Raw genomic sequence first — 16,528 nt, 5'->3', positions numbered from 1 at the left:
CCTCCTGACCCGGGGCTCCCCTTCCCCCGCCGGCTGCAGGTCCCGTGCCCTTGGCCGCAGCTTCGGCCTCCCTTGTTGTCAGGAGTAAGGCTGTGGAAAAGCAGCGCGGAAGGGCCTGTTGGTAGGTGTGGGGGTGCAGTTTCACAGCTCTGTCTTGAAATCTTTATTTTATTTTAGTTTGTTTTCTTCCTCCGAATCACAAAAACATAGGAGTATCTGTCTGGTGACGAATGCTGTTTGGAAAGAGCCTTGTATTCCTGCAGAACTGCGGATAAATGATGTCCGCGTCTTGTGTCAGGGTCATGCTTTCTTTTATAGGGTATTAAAAATAGTGACTTTGTTACAATGATTTTCCTGATAGCTGCTCTTATAACAGTACTAATTAATGTTTTGGGTTTTTAATACCGAATCGTGTAGTGGCAAGGTGACGTAGTAAAGTTTGTTAAAACAAATTGAAAACGAACGGTGTATTCTGTGAGGATTTGATCTAATTGGGAAAGCTTAAGTTTTTTCTGAACTTAAAAAGTAAGGGAACATGTCAGCTACAAATCATCCGAACTTTCAGAGCACAACAGTAGTTACGAGTTTTGTAACAGGAAAATTATTACTTTTAGGAGTTGCTTTGATGAAAATGTTCTGCTGAGGTGCTGAAATAAATTTCCTTTTTTGAAAAGAGGATTAAACTTCTTTATCAATACATATTTTCTTGCAGTTTAGGATGGCTTTTGCTCACTAGAAAAATAATACTGTTGTCCTGTATTCCTTAAACTGCTGAGTTCCTATCTTAATTTTTGACTGCAGGAGGTGCTTGTCCTAAATTCTTGAGAAAAATGTCCTCTGGTCCTTCACCTTTGCCCCACATGGGAGTTAGATGACTACTGTCTGGAAGCTTTCAAATATGTAAACTTAAACTTACGAATGACGTGTGTGTGTATGTTTTACATGCAATTTCTTAGCTTTTTGATTTGAATTCAGTATGACAATTTTTTTTCTGTTTGTTTTCTAGAAACACACTGCTTTTGCTACCTTTCCCAGTGAAAATGCAGCTGTGAAGGTTCGTGTTGAGTTTGTTATTGAAAGTTTTAGCAAAGCACTTTTCTGAATTGCCAGTTGTGCTCTAAGGTGTTTTACACGTCATCTAGTACTCAGTGTCGGGGGGGGGGAAATGCAGAGCAATGTAATATTAGGATTCTGTTTCAGGAGGTGCTTGAAGGACTCGGTAAAACGAACGCTTCTGTAGAGTCATGAGAAAGGCGGGTTGGAAGGGGCTTGTGGAAGTCATCTGATCCATCCTGTCACTTAGAGCATGGCAAAATTCCATGAGTTAAGGCTGATCAGGGCCTTGTCTAGGGTGTGTGCATTTATATGTAAACTATAAACCAAACGTAATTTACTTGTCTCCTGCATAACTGCATATTTGCCGTAAAATTCAGACATAGTGATGTACACAATTCAAGACTGCCTTGAATGCCCAACTTTGATAAGAAAAAGAAAACTACCATGTTAATGGGGGACATGGATGCCAAAAAGGTAATGCTAATAATGCTTTTTAAATATGAATCTGGTAAAAAGCCTGTGTCCTGAATTTTCTTCTTATGCCCTGGTTTTTTTTGGTGTTGCTTTTATTTTTTTTTTAGGCCATGCTGTAAAGTACTAGTCAAAAAAGTTACAAAGACTATGTGAGGTGAACAGTGGTGAATTTAGGTTGCTTTGTGTCAGTTGTTAGCAGCCTATCAGGATCTGGACTTGCAGAATGCTGGAGCTTCCTGGTGTCACTGTTAAGAATCTTGATTTTAAAATTCCCAGCTATTACTAGTGGACTTCAGCACGTTTGTAGTTTGTGAGCAAGAGGTTGGTTACTTGAAATCACAGAGATTGACTAGGCTATGTAATAAATATCATTAAGGTTGCTACTGTGTTCAGATGACGTAAGTCTCTGCAATGGTTCTAGCTGTGCAACCTCGTCTTATTCCTTCCTGCTATAAGGAAAGAGGCTGCTAAAAGCAGGGCTGTGAGGGCAGGAACGGTGCAGAACTGCCTGTGTCTGTAGTGGCACAGACTTAGTTTAAAGCAGTTGGGACTGCATCCTATGGCTACTTTACCAACCAAAGGAAAAACAGTTATGCTTTGAAATAATTCTGATGTATTTCGTCTTTCCTTTCTTTCTTTTCTCCATTATAATTATTTGAAGGCTCTGTCAAGACTGCATCAGCTGAAACTTTTAGGTCACACCTTAGTTGTTGAATTTGCAAAGGAGCAAGATAGTGTGCAGGTACTTAGCCAGCCTTCTGTCTCAGAGAAGTGTAAAAGGTACGTGCATAATAATTCAGTCTCTATGTTTGTGGTCAAGGAAAGGGAATTCCATGTTCATGATACTTTTGTAGTACTGTTAAGTCAAAGGATGAATTGTAACCATTTAGAAGTGTTAACAGGCGGGTTCAGATCTCTAGATAAGTGACTGCATTCCTCCCATTAGTATTGTTTCATTCGCTGTCATCATGAAATAATTCCCATCCTTATTCCTATAGTTATTAATATCTTTAATCAGCAGATGGTCCTGTTTGTTCTCATTTGCAGAGCAAGACTCCAGTCTGCGTAAGCTGACCTCTGTGTTGCACAGGTTCCCTGTGTTTAAAAAAGACTCTTCTACTTTTTTTTTGTGTCAGGATTATAATTTTCTTTTGCTGTTAGTGCATGCCGTGCTTTCCTGATGTTTCTTTCGAATCTAATCAAGAGTCAGGCAGAATTGACATCTGCTACCATAACTGTATAAGACTATACTATTATAGCCACTGGCTTCTAAGCTGGAGCTGATTTGCATGTATCTAGCTTGAAGCATGAGCACAACAAAAGTAAAACTGTCTGAGTCTCTCTTCAAACAGTTAAAGAATATGTAATATTTAAAAATAAAAATTAAAAAAATCAATGAATCCTAATGCTAGTGTGACCAGGAACTGTGATAGTTTGGGTTTCAATTGTCTGTCAAGTACTTAATTAAAAAAATAAGTTGCATAGTTAGGCTTTCAAGTTTACCTGTGTAATATGTAACAAAGTGATAGAAGCTATGTGATAGTGCTTAATTAAAATCAACAGTAGAGGTTTTAAGTTATTTATTCCACTCTCTGAATATGAACAAATCAATAATTTAATACCTTTTGATTTTATATAGTCTCTGAACAGAGAGTAACATAAAAAAATTTTAGTTCTTGTGCTGTAAGTAGATTTGTCAGGAGTGTTTGAATATAGGGAGGCTTACTTAAATCTGCATAAATATTTATTTCAGAAGTCTGGCTACTATAATTATCCACATGTGTTAATTCTTAAGAATTAATAATGGCTGTAGTAATGCCATTGATAAAAGATGTTAAAAATACTGCACTAATCTATTTCTTATATTTTTAATAGATGAGATTAAACATACTTCATATATTATGTAAGGCACTTAAATTTTGCCCTGTTTTAATTAATGCTAAATTAATTTTCAGTTCAGAAGAACCAGTGAAAGAAGAGGAGAAGAAAGAACCAAGCTGTGTTAAAATAGAGAATGGAATTGCACCCAACCATGGGTTAGTGGGGTTTTTTTGTCTTAATTATTTTATTCTGTTACAGTTTCTTTTGAAATAAGTGTTATGTACTGTTGAACAAGAGAGAATGCAGCATCCCATTCTCTCTTGTTTTGTTTCATGGTATGCTACTGTTCTACACGCATAGCTGTAGGAATTGTCATAAAGGTGAAATTTTAGTTCTTCAAGTTTAGAACCTTCACAGCTGATCAGTGACTGGTGCTTTGAGCCGTGAAGTTGTGGGTTGCATAATAGCCTTCTAGCCCTATGCATTGCTTTCTGAGGAAGAGTTTGAGGACTGGGTATGTTGTGCCAGTGTTAACAGCAGAATACTGTTGACTTTTGTTTTTCCAGAGGTTTCTTGTTATTTTTTTCCCCCATTTGTATTTGTGCGTGCATGAAAAATAAATTTCTTTTTGGGCTGCTAAATCCAGCACTTTGAGCATTGAGTTTAAGATGTTTGTACAGCATGCTGTGCTGTGCTTCTGGTTTTGGACATGTTGATTGTTTCTGTGTGCTTTAGGCTTTCTGCATGTGTTGGTACTTTCATCGTGCCCAAGCCCAGTAAGTCTGTCATGCATTAGGGGACTGCTCCCTGATGTTAAAGACATAATGTAAGTGGCCCAAAACTGTTCTAGGGGAAATAATTACATTTCAGTGACGCTTCGGATGTAATGAATAGTTAAACCTCTAGTAATCATTAATTGTTATCAGTCATTATGTGGCAATGGTGCTAAGATGTCTTGTTTTTAATCTTTTTTTCCTCAGCCTCACCTTTCCCATCAATTCTTGCCTCAAATATTTGTATCCACCACCTTCAAGTACAATTCTAGCAAATATAGCAAATGCCTTGGCAAGTGTGCCCAAATTTTATGTCCAGGTAAGTGAAAAAGGGCAAAAAAAGAAAGTATAAAAATAAAAACATCTCCTTTTTCCTCTTTTAATTATCCACAGAAATAATTTTCGTCATAGTTAATATTAAGTTAGTTTTCATGTGACAGTGTTAACCAATGTTATTCTTTTACTGTGTTGAGATAATAAGACCAGAAGTAACCTACTTCATTGACACTGAAGACTTAACTGGATGTGATCTTCCTAATTAGATGTGGCTTGAGTACTTGACATTTCATTCTGAGAAGATGCTTTACTCTTTTTGATTAGCCTTTTTAGGGTGTTGCTCATATTTACCATTAGTGTTGGATCTCAAGTGCAGGCTTTCACATTGTTTAATAACCAAGGTAGTTGTGTCTTCATTAAAACTATGCTGATTTACACCTGCCAGAAGTTACTGGCTATGATACCTAGCAAGGAACTATTTTCATTCATTTATTTATTTAAAGGAAATCCTAACTTACCTTGAATCGTTTCAGGTACTTCACCTTATGAATAAAATGAATCTTCCTCCACCTTTTGGACCAGTTACTGCTCGCCCTCCCATGGTAACTTTTTAAATACGTGTTTTAAGTACTGTAAAACGGATTCACAATTTAAAATGTTAGCAACATGGTAGGACATCTAAGTTCAAACTTCTCAAAGTTGGAGAAATCTCTAGAGGATAGCAAATACTGCTGCGTTTCATTGGGTAAGATGTGCATGTCAGTCTTTTAAAGAAATCTTTTTAACTAGACTTAAAACAAAGAAATACACATGTATGACAGTAGCACTGGAATATTTCAAACTGTTGAGTATAAAAAAAAAGGGAGGTTGTAGCATCATGTTACAGATACACTAAATACAGAATACCGTTAGCCCGTTGCCTTACAAAGATGTGTTAAGTTCTTTGATCCGTGTGTTCCTTTAGAGTTCTAATTAGATTCAGTTTGTTAATGAGATTATACAGCGCTTTGGGATTTAACTTGCTCTGTCTCCAGGATGTTTTTTGAAAGAGGGAGGGTTGAGGGAAACTGGCAGAGGCTTAGGGGGAGCTGTTTCTGAAGGGAAATAGAAATACCAGCTCTGTGGTCTCAGTTCTCTGACGCTGTGATAGAGTAGTTTAACTGACTGCCAGCGGAAGGTAGAGCAAGTGAGGACTTTCATTAATAGTGATAGCTCCAGGATTGGGATATAGTGAAGTTGTGCTCCACCACACTTTGTGTTTGCCCTAACAGAACACCTGCTTCTAGTAACGGGGGAGCTAGCTGGTAAAGAAAACTATCAAATAAATCTATCAAATAAATGAATGCACACTGATTTTTCTGGGAATAATTTTATTTGTTGCCTGGTATTGGGCCAGGTTAAGCACTGTGAATTTAATGGTCATGCAAAAAAGAGTAGTAAGGTGCGAAGCCAGTCCTTGAAATTCCTAGAACAGTTTCTAAAGGGCACGGTATTTCTAATGCCAGAAGACGTCAGTGCCTTAAGGAACTTAAGGTAGCTGTTAAGCGTAGTAAGATTGTTGAAAGTGGGGCTGGAGATGATTTTGTATAGGAAATTCCTTATATGTGTTTTTTGCAGTCTCAATGAAAAAAATTACTCTTTTCATGAAATCCTCACCCCTTGCAGAAATAGAAATGTAACTTTGATAGGTGGTGGAAGGTTCAGTGTAGAAACTGAGATGGCTTGGGAGGTTAGGCCTCCTCCCATATGGTTTGACCGTATTCCTCTCAGGAAAGTCCTTAAAGCTGAGTGCAAAGTAAAAACCCAGGGCCATAGTTGCTAATTTTTTTTTAACTCCTCAAAAGAATGAAAACGTTCACTGTTATGCTTCAGAAAGTGGCAATTTTTTTTCTTGTGGAAAGTTTTCATTAGTAATGTAGTTTAGCAAAATAGCATCTAGGTCCCTATAAACATACTTTAAAAAAAAGTTTCTTGTCAATCTTCTAATTTATTGTTTTGACTGGTTTTATTATGTAAAGGAAAACAAGATATGCAATTAGTTTTCTTAAAATGTTGTTACTTCTTTTTTTTTTTAACTTTACCCCCATAATTAGTATGAAGAGTATTTACCAGTGCCTGTGCCACCTCCCCCAATCCCACCTCTGCCTCCTGAAGAGCCTCCTTTGCCTGAAGAGGAAGAAGAGCAACTATCTAGTGGAGATGAATCAGAATATGAAAGTGATAATGAGGAGGAAAAGGAGAGGTATCCATTTTACAGTCATTTGCAAGCTTTTGGGCTCTTTTAAAGTTGTGTTTTTACTTTTCTAGCTTCTAGTTCAGCAAATGGTGGAATCTGTTAACGTTTGCAGTATATAGATAATCTTTCCAGATGCTTAAGGAAGCTCCAGAGTGACTTAAAAACAGAAGGAGAGTGCTGTTTTGAATCACAGTAGGAGAGGGGAAAATGGCCAAATGGTATGCAAATTATCATTTGTTCCCATGTCCAAAGAACAAAAACCCAAGAAAACAAAACCTCAGAGTGCAGATAGAAGGAAGCAATAATTAATTTGTTTTCTGGATTCTTCATTTTTCCACATCTTTACTGAGTAAACTACTCAGCCTGAATCATATGTGCATTCTGACTTCCAAAATATTCTTTGTACATCAGTGTGTATTGCTAGGAGCAATAATAATGGGAGGTTGTGTGTGCTGAGGATTCTCTTGCAGTTTTGGGACTGAATTCACAGCATAGTTGTTTGGTTTTTTTAAATCTTTAATAGTAAATGAAGAAGCAATTTTCTTTATTTGCTATTTAAACTGAAAAGTAAATCAAAAAGTCCCTATGTTATATTCGGAAACATACATGCATTTGGAAAAAGGCACTCCTGTTGAGTGGAAATAGTATTATAAAAAAATGTTTGGCTTGGGGTTTCTATAGCATTTCTACAGCTTCAGTGTCCTATTTAGGTGCATGCTTGGGGAAGGAAGGGGCATCATTGAACTCATCACGATTTTGATCGGTCACTTAAGTGCTCTGTGTATACCGATTTGCTATATGTGTTACAGTTTATTAATGTAGTTTCAGTATTAAGGTAGCTAGATTTATAACCGTGTTCTGAAAAGTTGTATTTCAAGGGCTTTAAGGAAGGGGGAAGGTTTTCCAAAATGAGTTCAAATAAACTGTAAACCACTTTGGTTCTTTTTTAAATTCTGTTTAAAATAGAATGACCAAGTTGATGGAATTAGCAACCCTTCAGCCTAAAAGACCAATAAACACAAAGAGGCGTGGTGTTAGAAAAAAGCAAAGAATTAAAGACTTATTGAATGTTCCCGTGTGTACTCCCCACAGGTCTGTATTATTTCTGGTTTTTGTACTTTTTTGGAAGATTATTCCTTTTACTAAATGACATTCTCTGTATCATGTTTGCTTTAGTGTTGCTGTTTTAAAACAAGCGTTCTTCACTGATAGGTAAATTTGGTAGTGGAGTTGGTCTTCTCTTACCGTCATGCTTGGTTTTATTGCTCTAAAGGTCCAAATTTTTGTGTAATTTGAACTCAAGTCTGCTCAACGACCTTGATCTGTAAAGTGTGCCTGGTTCGAGCTCTGTGTTTCTCTTGCTATCAAACTAATAAAAATCCCTTTTTCAGAAAAAAAGAAAAACAATTTCATATCACAGCCCTGACAGAAGCAATCTGGATTTATTGTTTGGGATGCTGTTTTAAATAAATTAAAAAAAAAAAAGGATGATACTGGAAGAATAAAAACTGATTTGGTTTAAAATAAGTTTGGTTTTTGAAACTGCAGTACCATGGCACAGTAGACACCAGTGTAGTATTTCTGTGTAGTCGTGATCAATTGTGAATGCATTTTTACTGATAGCAAATCACTTGGAGGAGGAGGAAGGCTATATTTTTTGAAAATCTGGTATATTTTATACACTATATGAGAGCAGCAGCAAGGCCAGTTATTTTTTTTATTTAAGTTACTGATGAAGTTTTTCATAAGTGCCTGTCTGTACTGTAACATGGTATGTAATTCTTGGTTTTGCTCTCACTGCCAGCCATACCTATGGTATTTGCAGTGTTTTAATCAACTTGAACTGTATTGGGTGAAATTTATGACATGGAGAACTCATGTATTTGTGGTAAACAGCAGCATAAGATCTATCTGGAAGAAATCTTGTATTTGACTATGCATTCATCAGTGTCTGAATCTTTAATTAACATGTTCTTGTTTTAAACAGTAATTTGCACCCTACGCTGTCACCTTCGGATGTCTTTGAGCAGCCACAGCACATAGGTCATAAAAAAATTGAGTTCCATATTACTACTGACATCCCAGCTGTTCTTCAGATAAACTCGGAAAAAGAAGAAAAAAATGGTAAGAGAGTTCGTACTTCAAATGTATTTAATATTAAATTCATGTGGTTTCAGTGTGTAGAAGGCTGCTGAAATTTAGGCCAGGGAATTCTCCTCTTCTTTTGTATGGAGCTTTCATAAATAGTATACGTCAGGGTTTAAGAACACCAACCTGCGTCTTGTCTGCGTTTGCTGTTTTTCCCACGTTAAAGCACATAACTCTGTGCTTTGCTGCAGTAAAGGATCTAGAGGATTTTAAAGGGCTCTTTCTCTCCTATGTGATCTGGGGGTTTATGGTGGATTGGTCTCTATTTTAAATGTTAAGGTGTTTTTAGCAAATATGTTACAAACGCATTCTCAGTATTATATAGTGTAATTGAATATATCAGGCTAATTTCAGATTTTCCTTTTCCAGCTCTTAGAGAGCAGCATTCGAGTGATTGCCAACTCCTTCTCTGTGATGCACTGATTATCTGCTGTAAAAAATGCTGGGCGATAATAGCAATGAGGTGTGATGGTTTCTTATAGGGTTATGGTCAGTCTGTGTTTCTTGGTACTTAACAGTAGCATACAGTTTCTTTGAATGAAAATTAGAGAAACCACTGAAATGGATACAGGCTTGAACAGCAAGGCTAGTTTTACCTTTACTGGCATGTGCCATGGCTTTTATTTGTGGTACAGTTGATTTTATAAGACCATATAGAGCAGGTGTGTTTGTTAACCCAGGGATTAAGACACATTTCTTTAAGGATGTGTTCAAATTGCTTTACAAAGTCTACTATATTAAAATGTTACTGAAAAGAGTACATTTTTTTGCTTGCTCTTGATCCTCTTGTGAATAAACATACAAACCACTGATATAATGTGTTGAAATTTCAGACCTTTATGCGACCACGGAAGAAATCAATAATACAGGCTTTGGAAGGATTTTCCCAGCTCCTAGCTCAAATGATAAAATGGAAACTGAAGAGGAGGATGATGAAATACCATCAGAATTTATTTCTAGAAGGGATCTAGAAAAAAACAGACTTTCTAGAGAAGGTATAACTGTGCGAATACATTATCTAATAAGAACTCTTTGATTTGTTGCAACAAATAGTTTAAATAAGTATTTCCTTTATTAATTGATCATATAGTAAATTTAGTTATGGTATACCGAGCAAAAATACAAAGTAAGTAAATGAGCTAAAACATTGTCTGTTTTTCTGTCTTCAAGAAATAGAAAAATTTTCTGTTTTCAAAAACTATGAGCCCGGTGATCCAAATTGCAGTATATATGTGAAGAATTTAGCTAAACAAGTCCAAGAAAAGGTAGGTAAACAAGCAAATTAAATATTTATCAAAAGGGCTTTTTACCAGCTTTCCTCTTATACCTACCCTTTAATTTCAGGATCTCAAGTTCATTTTTGGAAGATACGTTGACTTCCAGTCAGAAGTGGAACGAAATATGTAAGTTAATTTGGTACTTGGTTAAAATTAAGCCTTTTATGTTAACTTCTGTCATACTGGTGAAAATTGTGATTTAAAAAGTAGTCATCTTTACTTTTTTCTTTATGCTTCTGCATAAAGAAAAAATGTTTCATCTGAAAATCTTAATTTATCACAAGTACAGAAATGGAATTATTTTTTGAACAGTGTCTGAAGACTCTACTATTTTGCCCCTTATTTTTGTTACCAAATTTACTGTTTATTGGCTGAGCGACACAGAATGAGCAGTGTAGGTGATTGTGTGTATCTGATCATTTTGCATTTGTCGTATTTACTACAGCTGCACACCGATTTGCCATCCTGCAGTCTAATGTCACTTTTTACTAAATGGTTCCCCCAGGCAAAATGGTTTCCAATGACATAATTCCTGCTTGTAGGCTCTGCACCCATTTCTGCTATTTCTCCAACTCGAAGCGTGAGAATTGTATTTGTACTGTGAAATATGAAAGTGTGGTGAAATGTGAGTAATGCCCAATTCTCAATTTTGCCTCTAGGTTTGATATACGTTTGATGAAAGAAGGCCGTATGAAGGGACAGGCTTTCATTGGACTTCCTAATGAAAAAGCAGCTGCCAAAGCTTTAAAAGAAGCAAATGGATATGTCTTATTTGAAAAACCCATGGTGGTTGTATCTTTTCAAACACTTACATTATATTCTTTGTCATCTGTCTGTCAATCTCTAGTTTTGCTCTCATAGTGTTCTACTTATTGGAAATCCTGTGGAAAGAGGAAGTACCTTAGAAAAAACCAGGCAGCATAGCATAGTGTACTATTGTTAGTTTTATGGTAACTGAAAAATATATAGAGGCACCTCTTCTGAAATAGGAAAGTCAATGTGTTTGATTTAAGACAATAAAATTGTCTACTCTGGTCTTAGCTCTTTGATCCTACAAACACAATACAAAAGATGATTTAGCTTGTATGACCGTTGTATTTAAATTAAGTAGGCTTTTTGACTTGGTTAAGCCTGTGTTTACAGAATTAAGAACATAAAGAAATGTTCCTTTCAGGGTCAGTGGTCTCTATTTAGACTGCTTCTCTGGCTGGAACTGTCAGTTACTTTTTGGGCCTGTGTAACATGTTGGGATTTCTACGCTTTTTGATTGCATTACCCTGTTTTTTGTCTATAAGTCCCTTCTTATTTTTCACTTAAATGTTTCATAGTTTATTTCCTTTCCTTTGTACTCTTGTTCACCCCAACCTCTGTTCCTTTTAGCTTTCTTCCCAAATACCTACTGAGACATCAAAGTTACGGAGTTAACATGCTGGGATGGAGGACTGTAAAGATCAAGCATTTGTCCTGCTGCAGTTACTCTGCACGTAACTCATTCCTGGTTAGTCGTGCTCATTTACTTAGTACTGTAAACTCTTGGACAGGATCTCTTAAATTTTTTTGTGCTGCAGATCAGTGAGGTCCTGATCTTTCACTAACAGACGCTATCGTTATAATATTTAATACTGTAGTAGAATTGATTCACAGATAAAGGCCACTTTTTAAACTACCTTTTGCTGAAATAATACTTCTTTTTTGCTTCTTGATTGGCTTCTGTTTATCATTGACACTTGTAGTCCTTAACAGAATCTCAGCAATTTGCTCGTTCAGCTAGACCAAAACAGGATGCCAATGATGGGAAAAGAAAAAAGTAGAACACTGCACAAGGTATGGATTCTCTGCCTGAAAATAAAAATAAAGAAATAGGCTGGGCTTTTTTGTTCATTTGCTTTGTTGGGTTTCTTTGTTTGTTTTTATTTATCTTTTTAATGGCTTCTTTAGGAATAGCGATGGTGGAGGGGAAATGTTCCATACAATTTTTTCTTAAATGTGCACTTATATCAGAAAACCAGAATGCAAGGTATATAGGTGGTGTAAGTTTAAAATGTTGCTTCTTCCTCTGTTTAGAAACTCGGAGACTGCCATTTCCCTAATCCTGATATCCTAGGGTAGTTGTCAGTTTCTCTAATCCTTAATCTGGGGAGCTAAGGAGAATAATTCTGTGGAATCGGACCCCTTACCTTTTAGTAATCTGCTGGGGTTTTGGCTTTGAAAAGAGTTGCCTCTTTTCTCCTTCCCTTCCGTCCCCGCCATTGTAAAGTGATCCTGAAGAACTGTTTCCAGCGATAAACTCGCTTCTGCTAGCTCTGTAAAGGACCTTTGGCTTTGCTAACTTTGGAAAATGAGATCTTCGTGCTGTTGCAGCATCCTTTAAACTTGTCTGGTTTGGGAAAGGGTATTGTGTCAGAAAGTGCTACTTAATGTTGCGTTGATCAAGGCTTCATTTGCTGTGGAACGCATAGGTCCTGGTTTTTGGCATTATTGTCTAAACTTGATGGGAAAGTAACTTTTAGCAGAAAGTAATCACTGTTTAACTTTATTTGCTATCATATAGCTTTACTTCACTACTGCTTACTCAAAGTATTTGCTTTATATAACAGTAACTCAAGCAAAATCAGCTCTAATTTAACTGAGGGGTTTCATGGCCTAAAAACATTTGAGTAGTGAACGGTCTCAAATTAGCATGTGAAGTAACTGGTGCAAGAATTAGAAGCACTTATTTCTCAATCTGCACCCTCGGGTAGATCAGCTAGCTCAAATTTAAAGGGCATTTAACTTCATTACAGATTACAGTTGGGCATCGCTCTGGTTACGCCTCCACCTAAGACCAAATGAACGCAAAGCTTAGGCTGAATGCTTCTGAAACATTCTGCTTAACCCATGACGTGTTTTTAGTCTGGATGTTTTGATGACTGTTACTTTGGAAAAAAACCCTGAAGTTTGAAATAAAGGATGTGAACAGCTGTTTTTGATTTTTAAAAAACGGTTGGAGACCCCGCAGTATGGTTATAGTGAGGGTAGTGTTTCTAAGTTACTTCAATTGTAGGTTTCTTCTTCTGTCAGTTGTCTAAGGATTTTTTCATCAGATTATATTTGAGCTTGTTTCCCTCATTTCTGAGATGCTATTTGGTCTTATCAGTTCCTATTTCGAGTTACTGATTTGTGGTTTGCAAAATTTGTATTTTATCAAATTAAAGATCACTTTTTCTACAGGCATTCTTCTGTATTGGTCATTGAAAAGAGACAAATGAGCCTTGGCTGAAGTATTCTATTAGGAACAAGGGTTTATGGGAATGTTTCAGTCTTGTTTCTTACTCCTTCCTTGTTAGAAAAAAACTGGTATTTATATTAATTTATCCAGTGTCTAATAAGAAGAAAATTACTAAGGTTTCTTTAAATGCAGAAAAGAAACTTGAAGCATTTTAGCTATTGGAAAGCCTGATAAATGAAGTCTGAACACTTTTTTCTTTTAGGAATTCCATGTCTTTCCAACTAATTTTGTACATTAAATCTAATTCTGGCTTCACTAAACATGCTAAATAATACATGAATTACATAAAGAAAATAACGAGGTGCTTATGTTTATTAATCATGTTGATGGTCAGCTCAGAAGCTTTTTTTTAGAGTGAGCAAACACGTACTTACGCAAGACTTTATCTGTGCACGAGTTACCTTGGTGTCCTTGGTTTAATGTATCACGGGCAGAACTTCTTCCTTACCTTGACCATTTATACGTAAAGATCACAGAACGTGCCATAGGCTAATACAGATTTCTAGGGATCCATGAGGTTTAACTAAAAATACTTGTTTCACTTCCCAACTAATGATGAAACTGAACCCTATTTCTGCATGACTATGTTTTCCTGTTCCTGCTGGAATACTCTGATGGGTCTCGATTTATGATGCAAAATTCCATGAGTCTGAGTCTGAAATCTGAGTCTGTAAGGAAAAACAGTGTCAGAATCTCATTTGAAACATAAATATGCATATGAAGAAGTTTATGCAAACATTTGAGGGACTTAAAATTCCATCTGTATCCTGCATCTCAATGTTGTGATTCGTTTTATAACAACTAAATTGACATAAGTTAAACTTCTGATTATTTTTAAACAGGAAGAAGCTGTGTTAAATTCACGAGTGTTACTGCAAATACTTTTATTATTTTTTAGTATTTTCTCTACAAAGGTTTTATCCTTTCTAGAGAAAATAATACGTATAGTTTATAAAAATACTATGTAACTCCTTGCTGGCTGAAATGTCTTTTTCTTGATGGACTGGAAAAATTTCAGTTAGTATTTGGGGTGACTATTTTTTCTGTAGCTAAAATACAGCTTTTTGGGAGAAAGGTTATGTAGCAGAAACTGATGTTGAGAGGTCTCCAGCTTCTGCATAGGGAAGAAGTGACTTGAAAGCCTGCATTGAATGGAAACATGATTGGGTTTTGGACCTGATGGAAAAAGTGAGTCTGTAAAATGGCAAAGACTTGAAGGAGGATTAATGAGACAGAAAAATCTGGTGGTGTCCTAGTAGTTCCAAGTTATCGAAAATGTATTTACTTTTGAATATGGAGTTTAGTGTTGGTGGACTCATCAGCCCTCAGTAAATCTCATAAGGGGTCAAAACTGTATTTTATCAGAGGCGCATATTTGCTTTTGATAGGTAGCATAAAGTTATGTGTATGCAATACTGAGAATCAAGTAAAATTAAACCACATTCTGCTGTTCTTCTTTAGAAACATTCCTGCGTAAATACTGCAGTAATACTGTCATGCAGAGTGTATCCTTTCTTGTTGTATCCTTTTTTTGTGCAATGTTTCCCGTAGCACTCAACTACATCTAAGTTTCCATATAGAGTAGGTGTGGGGAGGAGTTTACGTGTTTTAGAGCTTGAACTGATCTGGTAATTTTAAAAGCAAAGGGCACTTTTTCAGGGGGGAAAGAAAAAAAAAAAAATCAATGAGTTGTCTGTGTTGCGTGAATAGACACAATGGAGGTTCCTAGTGTTGACAGGTGGCCTCCACCTTCTTCCTCAAAGGTCATGTAAATTGCTAATTTGTGGTCCAATTCCTTAGCTTGTTTGAGCTAGAAGTGTTCCACTGATATGCGTGGAGCTGTGCTGAGCTCACACCAAGGATGTCTTCTTATTTTTCTTTAAATAAATGTAATAATAATAATACGTTGGTTAAAATATGTTGCAGAGCAATTCTTAATAATATTAAAGGGTTGACCAGTATTTTAGATCATTTGATGATTACTGTTGTCCTGGTACATGAGAAACAATCTGTAGTTGACTTAGTTTGTACATTCCTTACTTTTTTCTTTTTTGAGTAGAGAAGAAAATCTAACAGTATCTCGCAATGAAGTATTTGGAATTGAACTATTAATCACTGCTACCTTTTTGTTGGGTTTTTTTTTTTTAGATTGTTCTCTGCACTGAGGTAGTGTTGTTGCCAATAACACTTTTCTTGTGGGTTTCATATTATGTTATTGTTTAACTTACTGTAATATAAAATTAATACAGCCTCTATCTATTAAGTCAGATTTTTTCCAGACATTCAGCACTTTTCTAAATACTAAGCATCTTTCAATTTAGTTGTCAAAGGAGAGCACAACACTACTATTTTCTGGTTGTTCTTACTTTTAACACGCCTTTGTGATGTTCCAGGTCCCTTTTGTGTTCCATCTCTTTCAAGTATTATCAAGCTGGGGGAAGAAGCAGTGTAATCATCGGGACTCTTGAACTGTGCGTAGTAGCATTTCTAAAGTATTTTAGGAAGAGTATAAATTTTCTCATCTTAAAGATTCCAGATACCTTTAAACTGTCACAAGACTTATATGATAAATGTATGTTAGTTTGCTTGTGAAATCTCTAATAAATTATTTCCTTTCTCTTCATTTTGCCTTTTTCTCTTCATTTTGACTTTTGTTTTGTTGCAGGGCTTGGGAGTGGGAAGGAGGAGGAAGACTTTTTTTTTTTTAAAAGGTCAACAGTCCAATTGTAACTGTGCAGCATGACGATTTGGAGTATATATTCATGTGTATGCATATATTCTTATATATATTCATATGCACCTCCTGGGGTGTGATGCTTAGCTGTTAGTGTTTCAGGGTAAAAAGATAAGAAAATCTAAGGATAATCTCATTTTAGTGTAAATCTTTTTCTTGTTTTGGAGACTAAGCACGAGGACTAGTGCACCGGCATGAATTTGTACTGTGAAATTAGGCACTGTTTTTTCCTCGGTAATTAACTTCCATTGTTCATCCACATCTTGAAAAAACATCTACCACTGGTGAGACCCAAGTCATTAAAACAAGGATAGCGGTTAAACCAGCGTTAAACCAGTGTAGGTGCGGTCCTTGCCCCGTTGAACTGTGTTAATGAAAATCAGTGCTGTGGGGGTCACACTGAGGTTTGTCACATACTAGGAAGATTAGCGTAACTTTCGAAAACCGCGTGGGAAACATTGCAAT

The 16,528-nt window shown here is 36.2% G+C and overlaps 1 protein-coding gene across 1 annotated transcript in view; it reads left to right on the top strand.

Annotated features, from left to right (window-relative positions):
* RNPC3 (RNA binding region (RNP1, RRM) containing 3) overlaps positions 1-15,949 on the top strand; it is a 17,445-nt gene extending 1,496 nt beyond the window's left edge. Inside the window, exons 2-15 of the mRNA XM_019473098.1 lie at positions 1,007-1,054; positions 2,192-2,310; positions 3,486-3,566; positions 4,332-4,443; positions 4,934-5,002; positions 6,494-6,642; positions 7,603-7,728; positions 8,624-8,760; positions 9,618-9,779; positions 9,955-10,049; positions 10,129-10,187; positions 10,721-10,853; positions 11,813-11,885; positions 15,723-15,949. Coding sequence (XP_019328643.1) covers positions 1,007-1,054; positions 2,192-2,310; positions 3,486-3,566; positions 4,332-4,443; positions 4,934-5,002; positions 6,494-6,642; positions 7,603-7,728; positions 8,624-8,760; positions 9,618-9,779; positions 9,955-10,049; positions 10,129-10,187; positions 10,721-10,853; positions 11,813-11,872 — 1,350 coding nt within the window. The 3' untranslated portion in view covers positions 11,873-11,885; positions 15,723-15,949. The remainder of the gene's footprint in view (positions 1-1,006; positions 1,055-2,191; positions 2,311-3,485; positions 3,567-4,331; positions 4,444-4,933; positions 5,003-6,493; positions 6,643-7,602; positions 7,729-8,623; positions 8,761-9,617; positions 9,780-9,954; positions 10,050-10,128; positions 10,188-10,720; positions 10,854-11,812; positions 11,886-15,722) is intronic.
* The last annotated feature ends 579 nt before the right edge of the window (positions 15,950-16,528 follow it).

The sequence above is a fragment of the Aptenodytes forsteri genome, unplaced genomic scaffold (assembly GCF_000699145.1).
Source record: "Aptenodytes forsteri isolate BGI_AS27 unplaced genomic scaffold, ASM69914v1 Scaffold181, whole genome shotgun sequence".
Lineage (NCBI taxonomy): Eukaryota > Metazoa > Chordata > Aves > Sphenisciformes > Spheniscidae > Aptenodytes > Aptenodytes forsteri.
This window is presented reverse-complemented; position numbering and strand designations above follow the sequence as displayed.